At 47.0% G+C, this 23,317-nt stretch overlaps 1 protein-coding gene across 6 annotated transcripts in view; it reads left to right on the top strand.

Annotated features, from left to right (window-relative positions):
* Epac (Exchange protein directly activated by cAMP) overlaps window positions 1-23,317 on the top strand; it is an 841,204-nt gene that overhangs the window by 491,932 nt on the left and 325,955 nt on the right. The window contains exon 1 of one of the 6 annotated variants that reach the window (XM_077698343.1): window positions 1,025-1,144. The exons of the other annotated variants lie outside the window; for them this stretch is intronic. Within the exon in view, the coding sequence (XP_077554469.1) occupies window positions 1,094-1,144 (51 nt within the window). The 5' untranslated portion in view covers window positions 1,025-1,093. Of the gene's footprint in view, window positions 1-1,024; window positions 1,145-23,317 lie in introns of those variants that run through there. 6 annotated transcript variants of the gene reach the window in all.

The raw sequence follows: 23,317 nt of genomic DNA, 5'->3' as shown, positions 1-23,317 counted from the left end.
GCCCGTCGGGCGACGGGCGCTCCTTCTATTTGCAACAGACGTTGCTGTCTTTTCTACGCCTTACTTTAGTGTTTTGTGTCAACCACGCCTATATTTCTTTTGCTGAAACCCGCGTCTTGCGGTTCAGACTTTGTATGTCTCCGTGATTGGTTTATTTTCTTTCAACAACACGGCTGGCTGGTTCTAAGAAGCGTCTGCCAGATTGGTTCCAAAAGTGGGGTTCCGTACTGCGCGGTTTCATTCTAAAGACGCTGCCGTCCGTCATCGGTACCATACGATCGAAGGCTTTCTACTATGCGCCGTTGAGTACTTCTGATTATATTTTCCCCTTGATGTAGCTGAGTGTAACATGATTGTCTCATGCCCTAAACATAAGTATTCGTCATCAAACAATTTTGCCTTTACAACTTTTCGGCCCTTCTTCGGTTCGTCACCGGAATTTGACGCTATTTACGTGGTAACGGCCAAATTGTCATTACAATATGCTGCTTCCTGTCCCCCCGAATGAGCGTCATTATAACGGGTATAGGATTAAATTGTATCTATACTCGAGTAATCGTTCATTTGGCGCCATCCTTGAAAATTACTCGGCGCCGCATCCCAACGCTTTTTTTCTGCTTCGACGTCATTCAGCAGAATATCAACGGCACAGTGACAGCATGGAGACATCTCCGCCACATGGTATCCAAGAGTCTCTCTCGAGTGCTGTCGGTGGGCGGCCAACACTGAGACTCACTTCGCTTAAAACTGGCGTCACGCCGAGTCGGGACGCCCGCCCGTACAGCACTGCCACTCTGCCGTCACGACACGTCAGCGACTCGCTTCTCGGCGCCGTCGGTCTCAGCGGGACGTCTTCGTCCCCACAGCCTCCGCTGCACGTTTCTCTGCTGACTTCAACTTCTCTTCACTCAATCGTTGCGCTACAACTCTGGATTCTACGTGAACAGACATATTCCGTTTGGCAAGGGAGTCGCAGCTGTTACCGGCACCAACGACGAAAATCTGAGACAAAGTCTTCGCAGAAACGCTGCTTGCACAGTTGGATTACAGTTTGCCTCAATCGGTCAAGCGTGCGCTTCACAAGTCCGCTCACATGGCAAAGCCCGATAGTTCTGGAACTTTGAACCCCGCATCGCCCGTTGAGGTAAGGGACTATCAAAGAAGCTGGCGCTTGTCCTATGGCGCTTTTCTTTGGTTCCCAGCCGCTTCTTGTCCCCATGAGGCTTATAAATCGACGCCAACGGCCTTCTGTTGCACAACCCCCTCTTTAGTTTACCCACAGTATCTTCTCAAGCGTTCTTTTCTTTGAGGGTTTGCTGTCTACAGAGTGTCTTCTACGGACACCCTGGATGAGTCCCCTCAGGTTTCTGTTCTCACCTTCATACCGCATTCGTGTCGTCTTGGTCTCGTTTCTGAGACTCTTATGGCTTCAGGTTTATCAGACGCCTATAGTGAAGCTACTTATCCCAGGATCTTTCATACCACGTCAGCCTCGTGAAACTTGCCGATCATGTGGGTTGTTTCGTTTATCTTTTTTTGATGGGTTGTGGCAACCTTTCGTCATGGCTGTCCATTTGGCCTCCAGGAGAGAAAGAAAGTGGAGTATCATTCAAATTGTGCATGTTTATAATTGCCCTACTTTTAAGCGGTTTATGTTGTGCAACCTTTTTTTTTTTGCTAATAAGAGAATGTGTGAGAACGCAGACGAAACGTGTTGGTTAATTTTAAGCGTAATCATTGCGGTAGGTTGCGTTCTTGGCGGCCCACAGAGCCTAGATTGCACCGTGAGTGCAAAGTGTAGATGCAGAAGTGTCAGCAGTAACTCAATCACTCGCTGTTACAGGCTTATATTTTCTTATGTTTTATTCCAATAGCCGCACCACGCATAAGCGCTAGTCCTACTATCTCAGTGTGCACGAAGTCTGTAAAACTTACATATACATTTATTCATTACAGGCTGAAATGTGGACAACAGTAGCCACAAAATTTTCTTACATAGTTTGCATTTTAAAAAATGCCAGACACCGAAAACAGCAAATGTCAATACACCTCCGTGCACATAAAGGAACAAAATATTTCGCAGATGTTTCCCGAATAATGTACGAGAACACTTGCAAAGGGTTCGGAGGGACGCATCGCTACTACAAAACATTCCGCACTTTTTTCCAGAAACGGTCCGCTTAAAATTGTCTGTTGCCTGAACGATGACCCCTTCTTCAGTTTGTCTTCTGGAAGAAGTCTAAGTGAATGGGCTCAAACTAGACAATGGTAGCGCTGCCCCCTAGCGTGATTTTAGGACATCAAGCACAGCACACCAGAACTGAATATGACAGTTCAATAATCTATACCCTTCTCTCCCAACCCCTTTCATCCCTCTTACCCACCTTTTCCCCGCCATGGCGCCTTGCCTTTCACATTAAAGCTGACCAATCACTAAATCAAACTTCAGGAGAGAGGTTCTATGAACTTCATCCTTGATCTTTGGGGTCCTATAATTTTGTACCGTTTGTACCCTATAATTGGATCGTGGCAAACCTGGTGGTGTCGGTTTCTTATCGCATTATCTGCTTTTAAGCCATATTTAACTTAGCCCGTCCATCGTCACGGGGAGTGTATTTGTTTCGAATCTTTTTCTTTATACTTAGTAATTACACTTAGGCTGTCCGTAACATCACTTTACTGCAGTCGTTGGGCGTATTCTTCCGACGTTTTGCTGGATATTGCTACTGAGAGCTTGCAGTGCTGCAACCGACACAAGCTGGCTGGAATAATGGATGAAACACCCGAAACCCTTCCTGTAACTGAGCGCATGAGAGCACACAATTTACCAGCCTTTTCGACGCAGTCCTCCTGGTTGTTCAGTGTCCTCCATCCCATCTTCATTAACAAAACACAAATGATCTATGTGAGCAACGCTGATGTCCATATCCGCAGGAAACATAGATTATTCACTTGTTTTATTTATGTGCGATGGTTCGTGGTATCTTAAGTAATATAAGTTGCATTTTAATGTGCCAGTCTGATGCAAATTTCTACGCGTTTGTCATACATCTCAGAATGCTCTTCTACTTTTGTAAGAACTGCAAAACCGGCATGTTTTTTACGAGCAATAGTCACAGAAAGGCCTAAAATTCAGCATAAATTGGATCAGGATAATTAGCGAAGTAATCCTTTCCTGGAGATCTTCGGGAGAGGCCTTCGTCCTGCAGTGGACAAAACCAGCCTGATGGTGGTGGTGATGATGATGATGATGATAGTGGTGGTGGTGTGTTGATGATGATGATGAATTCTTTCCTGCTTCATCACGGGTAGTGGTACCTTCCCACGGCCTCCTGTGCTGCCGCTATCACTGGCGTCAGGATAATTCCCATCGTACAAAATTTGATGGTTTCAGTGAATGGCGGAAAAATTACGCCCATCTTCCCGCGAGCGAACCCTGATGTGATGCGACGCATCATCGGGGAGCGTTTGGACTGACGCTGGTACTGTATTGCGTCAGTCCACTCCCTGAAGGGACTGTCGCTTCCATCCCGTCTTCATCGGAAGATCTTGCACGGAGGTATCGTCAAGCAAAGTCAAGTCAAGTGCGAGAGTGAGCGCTGGACTGATCCGGCGCCGTGCGCTCCCCCGCTTATATTCCCGCTTTTGAAAGGAGAGGAGCCGGAGGTGAGAGTCGCGCGCATGCGCACACATGCGCGCACCCAGAGCAGCGAAGCGCACACGCGCAGCTGTTGTAATGATAATGAGACGGAGTGAGAGTGCGCACACATGCGCGCACTCAGAACAGCGAAGCGCACACGCGCAACTGTTGTTATGATAATGAGACGGAGTGAGAGAGTTTCGCACAGCTGCCGGAGAGAAGAACGGAGGAGAGTTGCGCATGTGCAGTGAGCATGCGGACAACGCCACGACAACGACGCTGGAGGGACATACCCGCGAGCAAGAGATGCGTCGCATCTAAAACACAGCCTTTGCGGCTGCGATAGTCACTTCGACAAAAGTAAAAACGCGCAAAGTTGAAACCCACCGGGATCCTCAAAATGCCGCACAATTCGCTGGAAATGGCTCAGTCGTTTCGTGAAGTGAACAAGTGAAGTCATCGTGCAGCACCAAATTCAGAAATAAACTAGCATGTGACAGCGCAAGGTCTATTTGGTCATCATCATAATTACTACCTGTGTGTGGCCATTTCGGCACTAAGGCTCCTCCCATGGTCCTCAGCCGCTCATGTTTTGCTATTGCCTAGTCCATTCTTTGCCTCCGAACTTTTTGCTTTTATCCCTACATTGGCTTAATGGTCGTCCTTTAATTCCTTTAATTCATTCTCCACTCGATTTCGAGAGTTGGAAAGCTGTGCGTACATACGTAGGAGGGCGGCAGTCGGATATTTACTGCTGACAAAGCGCGTGCTACGCCTGATTGGCCGCTTCTCCGGATGCCGTTTAATTTTTGTCGTACTGTTTTGAAAAACGTTATCTTGTGCACACACAGGCATTTCCGTGATTTCCGGGCATGTCCGGGACATGTAGGCAGCAACGACCTTTCCTTTATGCTGTAAACGCTATAATTGAGCGTTCTCTGTCGCTTTGAAAGCGTGATAGGGACAACAATCATTCATGACTGCATCCCTTGTGCACAATACAAGCGTTTGTTGGTGCCATTTACGCACCGCAATATCGCAATATCAACGAGATCTGCGTCGGTTTTGCGGTTTCGCCAACATCGACTTCGCTCCCCACCGGCTTCCCTGCAACACATTTACACTTGGGTCCACAACAGCGGCTATGCATTCTTGCCAAGCGATCAATAAACTCTATACACGGCAGCATGATACGTTATATTTCTCGCTGGGCAGTCGTTGTACGTATTACGCCGCTACATAACATGTCGGGAGGTTTTCCTTCGTAGTCATTAAAATTGTTCACCCCATGTCAACTGCACAAAGTGTCGATCATATGCCCGCTTTCCGCCTCGCCTTTACTGCGTAGCATTGTTTAGATGGTTACCCCACATTTTTGGTGGTTCGGTTGTCTACGCTTTTAAAGCAAAGCTTTCTAGCTCTAACAGCCAATGGTCCTCTTGTGGCGTGCGGGACAACAAACTCCCAACGTGGCGGAGGTGGCGGCGGCAGGGGGGGAGCAGGGGGAGATGGTGGTGGAGGGTTTCACTCACGGAGCACACTGTAAATGGCACGGCGAATACCCAGCGTTCCCCGCGCCGAAGTTCCTTCTCGCAAGCGGTGTCGTCGGCGGTGCGGCTTTGTCGTCTGCTTTAGGGACGGGCATTTTCTGGCGCAGCTTCGCGTCCATTGTGCGGTGTCTTCGCACGGCTTCATTAACTTGTTCGACAGCACCTCCAGGGTAACCCGCACCCGACAAAATTAAGTGGTCGTACGGCAAACATACGTTAAGGATTGGTTTGAAGGGCTGCAAAACAAAATGTACAAATCACACACAGACATCTGACCGCTAGAGAAACGCTACCTTTTGCGCACTGCTTGCCACAAATGAGACTCTGTTTTCTAAATTGCTCAATACCAATTCGGTTGTCTTTTAAGAGGTATTACAAAAAGCGAAAGTAGCAACTGGTCCTGATAAATAGTGATTATAAATGTTCCCTCAGCTTTCTCGCAATTCTCAAGCTTACTAAACTATTTTAAATCGGCAGAAATGGAAAGCATGAAGCTCACAGGTTGAATTGTTTCGTGTTGCGCGGTGGTGTACCCCAAGCTAGCACATCAGGATGGCTAGGTTCGGCTTTCTCACCCTTCGAAAGACGCTCCTCTCCGTCTTCTTTCTCTCGACTCACGTCCGGGCTACGGCGCCGGCGTCCGCCGCTGTAGCCCGGCCGTGGCCGACGCTGCTGCTTTCGGGACGCCGCCCCGCGAATTCCAGGTAATGACTGGCAGGATCTCTGGTTTTCCTCTTTGTAGAGCCACGTGGGTGACTTCAAGTGACGTCACATGGGCCATTCTTGCAGGTGTGGTTTAAAGCTTTGCTTTCCATCCACCTTCACAGCGTGGATTGCAGCCAATTTTTTTTAGGTGCGGACTACCTTAGCACTGCACAATGTCCATGCGCGTCCGTGCGCATAGCATTTACAATCGCAAAAAATCACATAGGCACCGGCATGATTCGAGCCTGTGTCTGGTAGACCAGACAAAGTTAGTGTCAGTCCAGTCATCTTACCCATTGGGCTACGACCGTGAGTCAAACGGCTTACTCCCTCGTTTGTAACGGTGCGGAGTACCTTAGGACCTCCCAATGTCGGTCCCCGTCCATCCGTGCGCACACAAGCACCAAGCGAAAATCAAGCGACATTCGATTTGACCCGTGAGTTGCAGTTTCATTTAGGGAATAATCAAGGTGCAACTCACGGCGCAAATCGAATGACGGTCGGGGCGCAAATCGGTTGTCATTCGGGGCGCAACTTGGATGTCATTTCGAGTCCCCGTACTCCGCACCTTGGCCATCATCTACAGAGTGGAGATGCTGCCATTCCTTGTACTGCGGTGTTTTCTTTTCGTGTCCATAAAAATTACTGGTGCCATTCCTGTATTTTTCTCAATAGCGAGAATGAACATGTATACGCATAGACACAACCTATTCCGTACTATTACCGCTGGTGGCACTTAAGAGCTGCGCTCTAAAATAAAAACGAATGATAGGTGAATTACGTGTGCAAAACCAAGTGTGCAAAACCAAGTGTCATGGTTAAAAACAATGGACGAGAAAGTGCGAAGAAAAGAAAATGCAGGCATCATGGGGATAAGCTTACTCTTGATGTCACTCTGTAAAAAGGAGCTCCAGTCGACTGTTCTCGCAACCCCAAAGGACCATCTTACAGCATTTATAAATCAATAGTACGGGTGGAAGGTATATGGTCTTCCATTGCACCTGTACATTCTGACGTTTACCTAGCGTCCTTTGGTAAACGCGTCATAACGAAGGGAGTGCATACATCTCGAAGTTGCAACGATACTTGCGTGCGTATAATACATGTCTTTGGTTTTACCTCAACTGAAACTAACTTAGATTGTGTTGTAGATGCCTCGCTTAACAAGTTTCTCTAAGCTGAAATTCAAGCTGGAAATGCCGCAAAACAACTGTTTGTTGTTTTTAAACTTGAACCTCTGTTTTTCACATAACCGCGTTTGATGGAATCGCCGGAGAGTCACTGTTTGCAATTGCTGTCAAGCCGCCCTTGAGGCTTGTGCAAACAGCTCCAAAGCTTCAGCGCTCAAATGTCACTTCACTCCATAAGCTGTCTCGCATTTTTATCAATAGTGCTGGTGAATGCCGACGGCAAAAATTTAAGCCGAAACGGCACAAAAAAGAACCCCATGAAAGAAAATCAAAAACGGGCACGTCGGGACCTATTTCCACAGAGTCTCATACAACGTTCAAAAAATATCTAGCAGGAACGTCACAGTTGTTTTTACAGCGCCTTTGATGTTAGCGACAGTATGCCCATTAATGCCACAAGAAAAAAAGAACCTTTGTTGAAAACAGCATGAAGGCTGTCCCACCACGTGCGTGCTTACACAATTCCACTGACCTGTTTACACGTTTTAATTGTTCAGACCAGAATATGATTTGCTTACGGGGCGTAACACTACAATGTTGGAGTCAACGATGATGCAGGACAAAACTTTGCTATGAACAGCAACGCTTCTGGCTCCGCACCAAAGCTTGCAGATGGGGAAATCCTGGCATAAAATAAATAAAAGCAGGGGCGAGAAACTATCAATCAATAATAATCTTTTTCTGAATAATTGTAAGAGGTACGAAGTGTGTGAACGCGTCTTGTTATCACTTGCACAAATTTTATTGGCTGCGCGATTGTGTTTACAATAGCAGGACGGACAATTGGGTTAGTTGGTAGCTGTTCATCTTGAATGTTTTGTCCCTGTTCGAGCGCTTCCACCTTCAAAATGTGTTTACAAGCTTATCGCCTTGGCGGTTTTGTTTCTCGGTCTTGAAAAGATTTCCGTTTAAATTGTTTTTTTTGGTCCCTCTTTTAAGCCTCGAGTCTTTGTTTTGCACGCGTCACCTAAAAAAGCTACTCTTTTACTTTTATCGATCGCATTGTTTTATATTTCCCATTACCCTACCTTTTTAGGTGCGTGACTTTTGTTTCACGTACCGCATTGGCCAAATGTACCAGCTACGGCTTTACAGCATGAGTTTGTCACCAGTTATAGTCGTTGTGGATAAATCACTTTGTTTTGTAAGTGTAAAAGTATAAATTTTAGTATAGGCTCAAACAAAGAAGCTAAGACCGCTCGTGTATAAGATGTGCGCGTTGGTAGGAGACAACTCGCGATGTGTATATGTGTCAAATCGGCTCTATGAAGAATAAAGATGGAGGCTGTGCGATCGTACCGTGACATATTGTCTCTGAACTCCTTGTCTACCGGATTCACTGTTGTTGATTCATATACTGAGCGTACATGCTTGTGTCAAAGTCATTAGGGCAGATTTCGAGCGGTGCGTAATGACCCTCTCGCACAGCCGCTTTCTGCGCATGCGTCTGTGGGCACCTTCAATTATGGGGATTCTGTGCCAACCGCGGCGCCGCTGGAAACGGACGCCGTACACACGCCGTGTAAAGCCTGTACCAGATGCTGATTGACATTGGCGCCCGCTCGCCTGTTGTATGGCTTACCGCGCCGCCAAAGTTGTTCGAACTCTCCGCAAGAGCACATGTAGGGCCTCTTTCGCGGGTAACTGTCGCTTGGAGCTATACAATAGAATAGCAGGAGAATGAGTATAAAGAATGACAGACGGCTTGACTGTACCAGTCACGGAATGTCAGGCAAAAGAGGCGTACATTCTACCTGATAAAGTGTTGTGCAACACTCTACCGTTGGCATGTGCTCGTGTTCGACCCTCCGAATGCACGCGCTCGAAATATCTGATCGACCGATTGGTTAGTTACTGTGCACAACAAGCGTAGCGTCACCGGAAGCGTGTGTGTGACTTAAAAGGGCGATGCAAATTCGTCCTTTCGGTGAGCGACGTTGGCTTTTGACGTAGGCGCACAGCAGGCGAGCAGAAAATGCGTTCCCTCGCTCGGCGCGAGGTGACTGAAAAACTGGAAAAGAGCGAAAGGCGAGCGCTGTGAATTTGTTGCTTTAGTTTGCCACGTTGGCTGTGACGTCGGAATCGCGTGCCTCGAAGAGCTTAAAGTTTCTTCGGGAACGTCACGCCGTCTTCTATCGCTTCCTCGTACCGGAGTCATGCTCATGAACAGCTGCGTGGCAGCAGCACCGGATGCCGCATTTAGCGCAGAATAATAGTGCCATTAGGGCTGCCGTAGGAAGCTTGTATTTCTTGGTGAGCTTTTAGTACGTCGCATCGCAAAATAGGCAACCTTAAATGGCTTGTCCACCTCTTTGATTTCACACCACTCTAGTCAAATCTGACAGAATTTTCTATGGTTCTAATACATTCCTGTTCGCAACCTGTTTTGCCTTTACATTCATGCTTACAGATCTCTTGCTTGTGGGGCGTTTTACTCTGGCTGCACGGATACTGAGGTTTCAATTTTTTGTGGTTATCTACGCAGGTGACTGCCTTTCAGCGGCAATGTTTGTTTCGTTCGTTAAACACCGAGAATGCCATTATTCCCAATGCATCGTGGGTCGATGTTCTTCACTCTGTTTCGCTTCTAATCTCATCTCTCTATTCCCCCTGCCCATATTCGGGCTGCGTTTAGAGTTTTTTGGGGCGGCACGCATAACCTTAGTGGCTAAGGCGTTGCGCTGTTGAGCACGAGGTCGTGGGCTGGATTCCATGCTGCGGCGGCCGCTTTTCTGAGGGAGGCGAAAAGCAAAAACGCCCGTGTGTACGTGTTTCGGCGCACGTTGAAGATGCCCAGGTGGTCAAAATTAATCCGGAGCCCTCCACTACGGCGCGCCTCATCACCTGCGTTGCGTCGGCGTAGTAAACCCTACAATCAATCACTCAATCAATCGCGCATAACGAAGTTCTGCTAGTACGACGTTGTCCACAATCATTTATTTGGGTTAGAACACGGGTTCGGCCATGGTGAAGCGGCGTTTGAACCAGAAGGTATACGAACCAATGCGTATGTACACACTCGTTGTACACTAGTGTGCACCGACTTCCTGACTTGTTTCTGCAGTAAAGAACCGTATTCAAGGTGGAGTGTCGTTGTTATATTTGGAAGCACGTAATTTTGTGCCTGAAAAAGGCGCATTTTCTTCGTTCCTCTCAAAAAGAGCCCAGGCGGCGTTTTTACAGCTCTCGGATGTTTGTTCAACGTCTTACAATTTTCGTTCAGTATAGCACATCTCAATAGCCACTCTTTACAAAGTATTGGAGGCCCTATGCACCTGAGGCTACGGGAAAAGCTTTCGAGTGTGTGTCCGTCTTCACTTCGTCCGTGTCTCCACTTGTTGGCGCAATTATTTTTAGTAATGGAGTACCAACATTCCCAGGACGCCACCCTTAAGTTAATTTCGAGTATTACCAGGCCTCCGGCAGATAAATAAATCTGGTACTCGCTTTTGAAAAGTCCGATATTTTCGGTTATTAAGGCGGAAGGCTTAGATGCCTCGCCAAACGCGAAAAGGGACCGCCATCGTCAACATCCGCGGTACCAAAATGGCCGTCGTGGCAAAAAGAAATAACTAAATAAAACCCCTTTGGGTTCGAGTGGGATTTACACCCGGGCATCCGAAGAAGAGAGTTACTGTATCGCCAATGCGCAAAGTCGGAACCCTGCCGGAGGTGGAACAAGAATTTGCTTGGTGCGTGCCGCGTGGCAGGCTAACGTGACGGCACGGAAGTAGAGTAGGTGCATGTGAAGGAGAGCTCTGACTGTGGGGAAGCTGCCGTGTCGATTGTGGACGTCGGCCTGTCGGAGTATGTAGCGTCAAACGACGAAGAAACATAACCGAAGAAAGAGATTCAAACACGATGAAGCAAGTAAGAAGTCGGTGATAATCGCAAGGCTTTCGTCTTCAAAGCACGTAAGCAGGCTTAATTCTCGAGGAATTTTGCAACAACACATTGCAAAAAATAGGCAATATTTAAAATAAGGTAGGGGACACATCCCTTAATTGGGAAAAAAGTAACAAGACGATAATACCAATTTAGATGTATCCTGGCAGCAGTGGGAATTTGTCTCTACTTGGCAACGCTAGGCTGGACACTGCAGCACGTAAGGCCCTTTTACGCGAACTTTGTGAAGACGAATGTTTGCAGGACGGTTTGGCTGCACAGAATCAGGGATGTATTTGAGCTGAAGGTCCGGTTGCACTTTCTACTGCAACAAGAAGACTGCAGGAATGTTGTTCTAATTTTAAGCAGTGACACTTGCGACACTGATTGATTGATTGATTGTAGGGTTTAACACGCCGACGCAACGCAGGCGATGAGGCGCGCCGTAGTGGAGGGCTCCGAATTAATTTTGACCACCTGGGGATCTTTAATGCGCACCGAAATCTCGTACACACGCGCGTTTTTGCTTTTCGCCTCCAGACGGGAATCGAACCCGGGACCTCGTGCTCAGCAGCGCAACGCCTTAGCCACTGAGCCACCACGGCGGGTGACACTTTCGACACGATGGCGAAATTAAATCAACGTTCAGGTTGTACAACTGCCGTGGTAATCGCTGTCTAACTACAAAAGCAAACGCAGACACCGCAATCTCTGTTTTATTTTTCTAAATTGCGTCATAAATCTGTGAGTTGTACATGGAAGAACGCTTAGATGTAAACATGTAGATATGCAAGTACATGCAAAGGAGGTAGAAAATGAAAATGTTTTCTGACAGGGAAAGTGACCCTGTTAATCACCACGTCATATAACTAGGATACGCAGTTGCAGTAGTGGTAAAATTCAAAATTATTTCAGATATCTTGGCCCACAGGCTAGCGACTAAATATGGTATACAAATTTCGTTCGGTCGTGTAAGGCAAATCTGGCCAGCTGTTTTCAATGAGTGTACTTTGCTATGTGCCGAGTGAACTCCAGCTGTTCTTTCTTTTCCACTGAAATGCAATGCTTGATCTTTTCTACGCGTCTGGCCTCACGCGCAGTCATACAAAAACAATGGCGCAGCTTGCGCTAGTGGTGCAGAGCTGGAGATAGAGAGAAAGAGAGAAAGAGATATTTTTGCAGGGCTGGAGAAACAGCTGGCAGCCCCTCTCCGTTCGTGGGAGGCCCGGAGGTTGCACCTCGCATGAATTTCAGAACTTGCCGCTAAAGTTCTTCAGGACTGGCAGGCCCGGATCGTTTTCCACGTAGGCTGGCACATCTATCCCAAAGTGGACCGTGCTAGCACGTACTAAAACCCGCGGCAACGGGCTTCGCGAACTCGGCGTCTGTAGCGCGAACTCGGCGAGTCTGCTCCTTACTTCAGGCGCGAACGCACACGTCCTGGCGAGCAAAACAGCAGGTGACGGGTCACTGCACGAACGCTGGGCAGAGTGTTCCCAAAGGTCGAGCTGACCGACGCCAGCCGCTCCTGGCGAGGCGCATGCTCACGTGCACTCGATATTTTTTCGTTACATTTTTTTCTGTTAACGCTAGACGGCGGAACTAAAGCTTCAACCACATGCGCCGTAGTTCCCACATTTTGACGCCACGGCGTCACCCCGCGTGGGCGCGCGTCAGTGCGCGTCACCAGAAATGCATAGCGACACGAGCTGACGCGCGGGCAGCGCCGATGTCTATGCTCTCCAGATATTGGTGTCGACGCAGCGGCAGCAAGCATCGGAAAGCGGGCGGCAACGTCCGGGTTCCTCTCAACATAGTGGTTTGGGGCCATTCCTTTCCCAGGCCACTGGTCTTATGCGCCGTCATTGTTGTTCTTTTCCAGTCTCAGTAAACTTTCTACTTTACAACTCTATTTTCAGCTCTATGCTTAACTACGGCCTACTCATTTGGGCTACCACAACTCGGGAAAATATAGGTAAAATAAGAGTCTTACAAAAACGAGCTATTTGCCTAGTCAGCAAGGTTCCGTATCTTTCTCCTACACGAGAACTATTTAAAAAGTACAATGTTGTTTGCATCGATTCTATTTACAGCTATAAACTTTGCCGGTGTTACAAACAAGCTGTAATAAATAACGGTTCACTAATTAATCTAGCCAGTCTAGAAGAGCTCTCTCCGATATATTCTACTCGCAATCCTGAAACCTGGAAAGTAAAAAAATGCCGAACAAATTACGGGGAACAAATGTTGCGACACAGATTGCCGTCTTTGATTAATAATTATCAAGACATTTTTACCTTTCCTTTTAACCATCTACGCAGCATCTTTACACTCAACTCATGATGTTGTTATTAGCATAAATATCTTTCTCTTTCTTGCTCTTTCTCTTTCTTTCTCTTTCTTGCTATTGTATTTCGCAAGCTTACGACTTTTCGAAACCTTGCTCAGTATGTATTTTGAGTGCTGTTTATAGTCACTGCATATATTGTATATACGTTGCGTTTTTTGTTTGTGTGATTTTTGCTAATATTAGCCAATGCCGTTTGCCGCCTGTCTGAACCGGGGGGCTGGGGCTCGTCAAGCTGTTATTACGGCTTTTTTCCCGGCTCCCTTTGCGCGAAAGTGATTTGTTTGTTGTTTTTTCGTGCAAGAATAAAAATCAAATCAAATCAAATCAAATTTCTTTTTAACCTGCGGTCATCGGCTTCCTTGAGACAATTGCACAGCCACAGCCACAGCACAGCCACAGCAACTGTTTCTAAAATGGCAACTAAGTCGGGAACTTGCGCCATTGAATAGATTCTGTCATTCAATCAATCAACTAGCAGTCGTTCAGTCAGTCGGTAAGTTACTCATTCCGTCAGTAAGTTAGTCAAGCAATTCACCAATAACGCAATCAATCAGTGGGTCAGTCAGTCAATCGTCCAATAAATTCATGGTCAAACGAAGGAAGGGTTCATCAAAAGAGTCTGCGCTCTTGCACTGAAGCCTGTGGGCGTGATGTCAAGCCTATAAGTGCATAGTTGCACACACGCAAAGCAGCACGTAGCCACACAGGGTATTGGACAGTAATTTGAAAGCAGGAATTTACGCTAAGTTTGATGCACACACACAAGAGAAGAAGCCGTATTCATTTGGGCCCACTTAAGGACGCTAAATAACCAAATGAGGCTCTTGTTCGCACCTAGACTGAGTCTGCAACAAATCGTCCCATCATTTTCTTTTCGGTAATTTCTTCGGTAATTAGTGGAACCTGTATGAGATTGTCCCATCATTTTCTTTTCGGTAATTCTGTCGGTAATGGGTTCGCGTAAGAAAATAAACGCCAGCAAATCTATGGCTACACCCACGCTCAGAAAACGTTCAGCAAACTTCTTTACTTCGTTCCAAACGTTCAGCTCCTAAGGAATGTGCGACATGCCACTGGCACGTTGCATGTCACACGTGGGACAAGCTTTGGTCGTCGTAAATGAAGAGCATGCGAAGACTGTAATCTTATGCGAAGACAATTATGAAGAGGGTGGCCCAGCAGGCGCCAGTGCTTGGAATGGAATTTCTGCCTGGAAGGAAAGATTTATCGTGGGGTGTTAGAGTGCTCTGCGAGGGAATATATATTGTGTAGTTAAGCCTGAAGAAAAGAATAGCTGCGTACTTGCGCCTTTGATAAACCCACGCGAATAGCTCTGGTTTCTAAACAAGTAAATCATTCTTGAAAGGACTGCAAGCGTCGGATATTGCATCATTCTTTCTAATTAATGCTTTGTTCCCACCGCTAATACAAATCTTTCACCGTTTTTTTTTTTTGTGTTGTTGTTCTCGTTAGGTTGCCAAACCCTTTACTAGGGAAGAAATGTCGCAAACTACAAGACGCAAGCAGAAAGGAAAACCTGTGTTCCCCTGTCCCGTGTCTTTCCTTATTTCCTGTAATGTGCGCTGTTTCCTTCCCGTTGTAATCCAAGGGACGTAATTTTGGCGCTTGTAATCTCTTGCCAAATGAAAGACTCGCATAACTATATATACACCTATTCAGACATTGTTTGCTCTCGTTGAGCGTGTTTTGTGGCAGGCAGAATATACAACTGAAGTATTCCCCAGCGTCCTCTTTGCTGGCTACATTACCGTGCGTTAGCTCTACGACAACCTGGTGGACATGAGGTTCAGCAAACACTGTCACAGACCCCTCCCCTCCTCCCGCTCCATCTGGACGCAACAAACTATGGCTGTACTCACAGGCTCGCAGAGAAAGTTCAACGCCTGTCTAACCGACTTGTTTGCACAGGGAACAGGCGTGTTTGCACCAAACAGCATTAATATCGCTTATGAGAACGGACCTTCAACTAAGGTACAGGAAGCACCGGTTAGATTGTTGTATACCAACCACGTGTACATGTACTCCTACAAGGTACACCTCTCCCTTATTAACAATAAATGAACACAGCCACGAATAAACGCAGAAAAACCAAAGTAAACGCAGTGCCGGGGCGTATACAGTCCTGGTCCTACGTTATTTAAGCAGGCACTTATGGAACATTCCAGCTCAAAACAAAAGAGATGTCCGGCTGCCCTTTCTCTGTGAAAGTCATCGCGTGCTGCGCCTAATGCGACAAGGAGTTCGTAGTGACAAGAAGCGCACACACACAGACAAGAGAGAAAAGGAACACACAAGAGCTAGATCACAACTGCTGGCGCATTGAAACATACGTGCATATACGCATTCCTGAAATATGCACGTAACACAGGCTAATTGACAAACTATGACAGAGAGAGCACAATGTTGCGAATGAAAACACAACATGCTGCAAAGGGAGCAATATCGCGTCGCAAAAATAGCGCATCTCTCTTTGGGATGTAAAGTAATAGTAGCGCGGCTGATTTCCCGGGTTCGTCGGGCCTTCAGTTCATCCTTTGGCGTACGCTGTCATGTACATATATACCACACCCATCTTCAAGTTTATACGTATTGAACACTTCCTAACTTTATTGCGATCCTAGATGGCAACCTAAACAGCCCGTCGAGGGGCAACCTTCTTCAGTATATGAATGTTGGCTTGCAAGATTTCGTCCCCAGTGGGTACAAGCCCGCCACTACCCGTCCGCAACCAGCGCCATCTACTGCTTCGCCCCAAACACAGGATTTTTGCTGATTTGAGCAAATGCTGCAAAAACGCCGCTGTTCGGCCACAGTATCCTACCGGTAGAACCGCGGGTTTTGGGCGCAAACGGTCTGGATTCGACCCCAAACACAGCTGAAATTTTTCGCAAGGCCCGTTGACTGTATTATAGCACAAAATGTTCTTTTCGTCCAATTCTACGCATTCTTTTCGTAAATAAGGGTGCTTCGCGTCTTTTAAGTCGGTTTAGGGGCGGGGTGTGGCGATTAATTCATGTTCTGCATCGCACCGGGAGTGTCTGGCTTGTACACATCTCGGAACGAAATGTCGCTGCTTTTGTGCTTGTGCCCAAGTAGAGCAAACTTCTCAGAAATGAGAACGTTCCCGCCGTTCTATGGTCGATAACGCTTGCTTAATCGCACAAATTTTCCATACGTTGATTACACTGCGTAAACTGGCAACCGAGGGTTTTACCCTTGCGTAATTGCACATCAAAACTTTCCTGAGAGCTGCCGCAATGAACCGATTGCTAAGACGTTGTGCTCCGGAGAACGAAGACTCGGTTTCCATCATCTTGGTTGCGGCGGCGGTTTTTCTGGTGACGGTAAAAGAAGCTAAATCGCCCGGGTGTCGAAATTTCCGCGCCCATTAAATATCCCCCAGGTGGTCCACCTCATTTCGAAGTCCTCCACTACGTCACGCCCCATAACCCACCTGCAGCTTCGGTGGGTAGAACCGTCAATTTTATTTTGAGAAGGTTTTCCCGTCTTGCCCACGTACTATTTCGAAACTGCAGAGCGGGTACTAATGAAGGTAGTACTCTTAGAGCGCCTTCATGATAAAGGATGAGGATGCTCGCTCCACCGTTCATAAAATGAAAGAGCTTGGTTAAGACATTAGGATACCCGAAACTAGAGGGCAGATAAGGCTGAGATGGAACAATCCTTAATGTCTCTGGCGATGTCAGTCGAGCTAAAATACCTAGCTTGTCAGGCCGGATGGTCATGGTGATGATGGGGGTGATGGTTTGGATGGTGATGAGGGCCGATGTGCACGAATGCGCTCATTTGCAGGAGCTGGTCAATACGTCTGTTAAACAGATGTGCAGCCAGATGTTTCGTCACGCATGACGCACGTTTGGTACGCGAGCACGGACCTAACACGTTACTCAACTGAATTCCCGGGAAAGTGGAAGACCCGAATACGCTGCGAGGTACACTATTTGTGCAGCCGAGCGCGCACGGTCGCATATCAGGTGCTGCAGGTTTTCCCGAACATCGCAATTTGGGCCGAGTTGCGATGTGCTTTAATTTAACTTAAAGCGGAAGTCTCGCGTGTAGGCGACATTCAACCGTGTACGATGTAACATTGCGTTTTCAGGCTTGGGGTCTACACGCGACGTCTTTAATTTGCAGTCCGGAACAGTATAATAAAGCGGCGCATAATTAAGTGATGCGTCAGCCCCAATTAATGACTGCATGCTCTATGCAGCGCTGGATGCAAGAACTGTAGTATCGTTCCTGTAGAAAGGTATCGTTAACTTTGCTGCACGGTGGTTATGCGCGAAAGCCGCCGGAATCTCGGCCTTCAAGTTACCAGTTATCCCACAATGAGCAGGGAGCCACTGGAGCGGGATAGGGTTGTGCGGCCGTAGATGCAAGGCATGAATACATCAAGCACAAGCTGGTCTTTTGTGAGAGACGCTAGGCGTTGAATCTCAGCCTGAGAGTTCGTGAAGATAGCCCACTCTCGTGCGGGCTGCTCGACGATGTAGGCGAAGGACACCAGCAGAGTTGCACTTTCTCTAGCCGTAGTTGGCGTTCTGGGGCTGAGGATGGAACTACAGGTGGTGCGTTATGAAAGCAGTGGTAGTAGATGATGTGGATAACGCCGACTCCTCAGTGTAGAGATGAGTGAACACGTTGTATTTTTGGGAAATGTAGACAATGTAGAAGAAATTTGGAGTGAGAGGCGGATGGTGGTCCTTTCTTGTAATGCGGGGCACTGTAGTCATGATTTGTATGAACTGCAATGAACTGGAAAATCCAGGGTGGGTGCAAATCCAGGGCGAGTGTTTTTAATTTACATTAACGATCTCCCGGGCCAAATTAACTCGTCAATTAAGCTGTTGGCTGACGACTGTGTTCTGTATCGAGTTATTTCCAATCCTGGTGACTGCAATGCTCTTCAATCAGATATTGGCATAGTAACATCCTGGTGCTCTAAATCACAAATCAAGCTTAACATTAATAAGTGCAAGGCACTGCGTGTTTCTCGTGCGTTGAAGAATAGTGATCCTCCTAAGTACAGCATTAACAATGTAGCTATAGAAAGTGTCTCCTCCTACAAGTATCTTGGTATTTAGATTTCACATAACCTCACCTGGAACACGCATATAAATTACATTTACAGTAATGCCAGCCGCATGCTCGGATTCTTGCGGCGTAATTTTTCACCGGCAACTGCAGCTGTCAAGTTGCTTTGGTATAAATCCTTAGTGAGGCCTAAGCTGGAATATGCATGCTCTATTTTTGACCCTTCTGCTGCATATCTCAAAAATACTCTTGAATCAATCCAAAATCGAGCTGCTCGTTTTATTCTTTGTAATTATTCTCGTCATGCAAGTGTTTCGGCGATGAAACTAACCCTTGGATTGCCTAACCTAGAATTACGTCGTAAATACTTTCGCTTGTGTCTTTTTCAAAGGATTTATTATTCTAATGAGACCCTCAGGAACGAGGTAATGTCCCCGCCGTCATACATTTCATCGCGCACAGATCATCGTTTCAAGGTTGAAGTTCCTGCCTCTCGCACCAATGTTCATTTAGATTCGTTTTTACCACGAACAACGAATGACTGGAACCATCTCCCTGCCTGTATTGCTGCTATCACCGACGCCACTCACTTTAAAAATATTGTCAATGAATTTGTTTGTAACAATACCCACTCCTCTCTGTAATGCCTCCGGGCCTTGAGAGTATGATAACAAATAAAATAAATAAATAACAGGAGTAGCTGGCTGATAGACCTGAGGTAGGGCTGCGGTAACAAGCTGCGTTAGAGTACTGGTAGAGCTGCGGTAACAAGTTGCGTATTTCGTTTGCCCAGCATATCGCTAGAGGATGGCCAGCATGCCTTGACACAATCCGGAGACGAGCAAAAAATAATTTCTGCGTGGCTACAGCGACTGGTAGGAGCCGCCTGCGTGCTGTCAGTGTTCCGACAATGCAGGTGGCATTCGGGGAGCCAATGCGAACCCTCAGTATTCACGCTTGAATTCTCTCAAGATCCAGATAATTCTTTTGGAGAGAGGGACCTAAGCATGTAGGCTATGTAACACTGCATCAGACCAATTCGAAGAGTGTCATACAGCCAGAAAAGGGAGTTGTACATTCCGGTGGTAGTGCAGAGTATGCGTAATATTCGGGCGAATGTCGTAAGCTTGTCCTTGAGATGACGACAGTGGTGATGCATGTGCGATGTACATATCTAAGAGATATCTGCCTAATCAAGCGGATAAACAGGGAAGAAGGACGTTGGGAGTGGGTTTCTTCCTGAAGTAGACATTCAATCAGCGCCAATCAGGACAACATCATTCATCAGGATCATCATGCTCTGTACGGCGCTGTGAGTTATGTAGTCAACTTCTTCACTGGACGGCACTAGAAAAGCATTTATTGTAGCTCCATTGTTCTGGGTTGGGCGGCACTCCACCGGGGTTTCGTGCTGTGCTGCTACAGCTCCCAGATTCTTGAATAGGCGGAACTCTCCCGCTTTTTCTCGGAGCAGTACGTCATCCTTGTGGTGGCCGTCACAACCCGACTGTTTCTAGAGCCTTCTTTCACAACCGTTTTATGCAAAATTTCTTCAATCCGACATTTAACCAAGCATATCTGCGAGGTGCGTCGTAACCCATAATACAAAATTACCTTCGCCAATCCGCTGTTCAAAGACGGGCACCTGCGCACGACTGTGTTTCAATAGCGGTCGCCTCCAGTTGGAAACGTTTTATGGAACGTTCAGATCTGTAAAAAAAGGCCCGTCTGTGTGGGTCTCCATCTGTCGAGTTTTACTTGTGTTGAATTTCTTCCGGCTTTGCACAAGATACGAAGTATCTAATTTTTGTTCCGCAAATACAGAAACGATTCCCTGCGCTCTCTTGTCGCTGTGGTGTGGGTTTAAAATTATATACACACGTGTGCATGTCTTGGTAGCAGCGATGTTTCGTGCGAAACCGTAACTGCCCCCTTGTCAGAAATCATATCGTAGGGCTCTTTGTTCACAGGGCTTATGCACCAGTCTCTGCATCCGTGTCTTCAAGGACACGAAAAGTAAAAGACAGCAGGTGCTTCTCGTGATCTTGAAGCTCTCACACCAGTAAGAGGAACCGGGATGCAGCGGAAGCATTCTGAAGAACAACTTGAGTCAGCCGATTTCGGAGGCCTCACTCAATGCCAAGCAGGCGTAACGTGCTACTAAGTAGGTTGAAACGAAATAAACAGATCCAAGTGAATGACGTCCTGAATAAAATACTCGTTTAGCGATGTTTTCGCTTGTGCTGTCAATAAGCGTGCTAAAAATAAAGTAAATGATGAGACCAGCAAAACAGAATGACTAGAGACACAACGGCGACAGCCGCAAGAAAATGTGCGCTTACCCGAAGCACGCGTTCGCTTCGTGGAAACACAATCCTAATTTTTTTAAAACTCGAATCTATTCAAAAAACCTAGAAGTATCCTCGTCAATGCTTGGAGTTGGAGTAGGATGTTTTGAGTGATATCTGCTCGAAGAGGGGCCAGAGAGGTACAATCCCTTGTCATCCCAGTTTTTTTGTGAGGCGCAATAAACCTGTTACACTATCTTGCAAACTGACATCCGGAACCATCTTTTTTTATTTACCTGAACATTATCGTTGAAACTCCTCTCTTTAATGTCCCTTTCTCGAGTTGCAACGCGAAAAGCTTCGTAGGGGGAAGAACTGGTAGCTGCTGGAAGAAACAGGAGCCAGAGAGGATAATCACTTGTCGATCTCCGTTTTTGTGAGAAACGTGACGAGCCCGGTGCTGTTTGGGCAGTGATCGTTATAATGCTGCACAAGCACCTCAAAAGTCTTTCTGAATTTGGCCCGTTTTCCCGGGAAATGCATCACGCAAACACTTTCGAAATTCCAGGTAAACATTTCGCTAACCGTTTGTCATTGAGCGCAAATGCAATATGGCGAAACCGTTTATTGTTAGAAGCCCCGGAGAATTTGTTTCCACCTTGGATGCTACATGCCGTGCCTTGTTTGTTATCGAAGATAATGCGCTTTTCCAAGAAATAAATTCAACAGTTTCTCCGAGTCATACCTCCAACATCTCTTGCGGAGATTACAAAGCAAAACTCCTTATTTTGATCCTACAGTCCTCTGAGCACGTCCGCTGGTCTCTGGGGTCTGTGGAGACAGAATGATGAACGAAGTTTCGACATTCTGGTTTTATTGGAATTTTTAAGTGCGAATGCACTTCTTAAGCGAGGCTGAATCGTCCGCCGCCGTAGTCCGCATAGCAACAGCTGCGGGTGCGCGCGCTCCTCGTCTTCCTCCTCGTCTTCCCTAGCAACGGGGGGAGATAGGCGCGCGCTACTCTCCTCCTCCTCTCTCCGCTCAATGACTGTGGGTGTTGGGCGCCTCCTCATGGTACATACCCACGTGAGGGATTGACCAGGAATCGGGCGTGAGAAGGGCTAATGCACCCGCTTAAAGGAGTACTGACACGAACTTTCAAAGCTGAGATAACTATGTAAAACGCTTCCTTTCTATCAGGAGATCAGCAACCGTTCAGTGATCGGGCGCCTCCTCTCCCCTAGCAACGGAGCGGAGCGGAGGGGAGCGCGCCTAGCAACGGCGCGACCGATGATGGCGGATAGTTCGCAGGCAACGGTACCACCAACAACGAGTGAAATACAATCCTGCACGACCATTTCACCCGTCGCTGAAGGTCACGTCACCGCGGGAACTTCGAATACTTCGTCGTCGGTCGAAGACAAGGCTGCGAAGCGGAGGGCCCGCGACGCCGAACGAAAGCGGGCGAAGCGAGCTGCCGATCAGGAACTGCGAGCGCGGGAAGCTGCGGCCCAACGTCAACGGCGAGCTGCGGAGTCCGAAATGCGAGCGCGGGAAGCAATCAAGTACAACGACAACACAAATAGGTGTCTGTGAATAAATGCATCTTTCTTTTAAGTGCGAATGCGACCGTGCATTCGCACTTACACACTCTCCCCCTCGGGGAAGTGCGAGGGAATTTTTTTTGTTAGAATGAGGTGGTCGAAATTCCTGGAAATTGAATATTAAGGCTTCCAACTTGCTTTTGAAGGTCGAAAAGCATAAACTCCAGCGTCTCAAAATTTTGCCATATTTCAGTAGATTCCGCTTGTATAAAGGCCTCGTGAAGCTGGTGGGTCGTCGAGTGGCGTACCGCTCGTTTGAACAGAAGAGATATTTGAAATACCGAGCTTGAATGAATCAATGTTTTTTCTTTGAATTGATTTAAATGTGGGTGAGCGCGCGGTGTTTTTCGTTCTCATTAGGAATCGTGTGTTCTACGAGTTTTATATGGTGTTCTTTGAAAGCCTTTCAAAAAACTGTTACAGTTTTACTATCTTCTCTTCTTTTCCACACAGGCGTACCTCCGTGCGTACAAGTTGTTTTTCGTGTACACCATCGCAAAATTGTGAATAACGGCAGCAGGGATACAGAATAAACATTTATGAAAACTAATCTCCTGTGGATTACTGTCAATATGATACGACATGGCGTCCTTTCTCTTGCGTGATACATTTCTTTTGAGAAACTTAATTTCAAGGTTGTGGTTTCAGAACCCTCCCGCGCCACCGTGCATGTATCAACTTCCTTTCCTACCCAGCCTTTCAAATTTCCTATCGCCACGCCGAAAGGAGAAAAAGTGCGTGGCCGGTGTTTTCCTCTACTAATTGCCGCTTTCCTTACCAGAGCGACACGTTTTATTGTACCCCTGTGACTATATTAGGTGTTAAAGCCCGCGTAATTATCAGTCCGCGAGAAGTATGGAACGCATGACATCTTTACACCATGGTACTGCCTCATTTGTAACTAAGGACACATTTTTCGTAGAACACAGAAATGGAGGTCATAAAATAGTCTCTACATCACGGAAACGAATAGCTACGGCGTTGCATAGTACTTTTTTTTTTACTTTTATGCACTAGAGCACTTTTTTG

The sequence above is a fragment of the Haemaphysalis longicornis genome, unplaced genomic scaffold (genome assembly GCF_048455015.1).
Source record: "Haemaphysalis longicornis isolate Haplotype H1 unplaced genomic scaffold, Haemaphysalis longicornis Haplotype H1 scaffold_2, whole genome shotgun sequence".
Taxonomy (NCBI): Eukaryota; Metazoa; Arthropoda; class Arachnida; order Ixodida; family Ixodidae; genus Haemaphysalis; species Haemaphysalis longicornis.
Note: the sequence above shows the minus strand (reverse complement) of the source record. Positions and strands in the feature narration are given on the sequence as shown.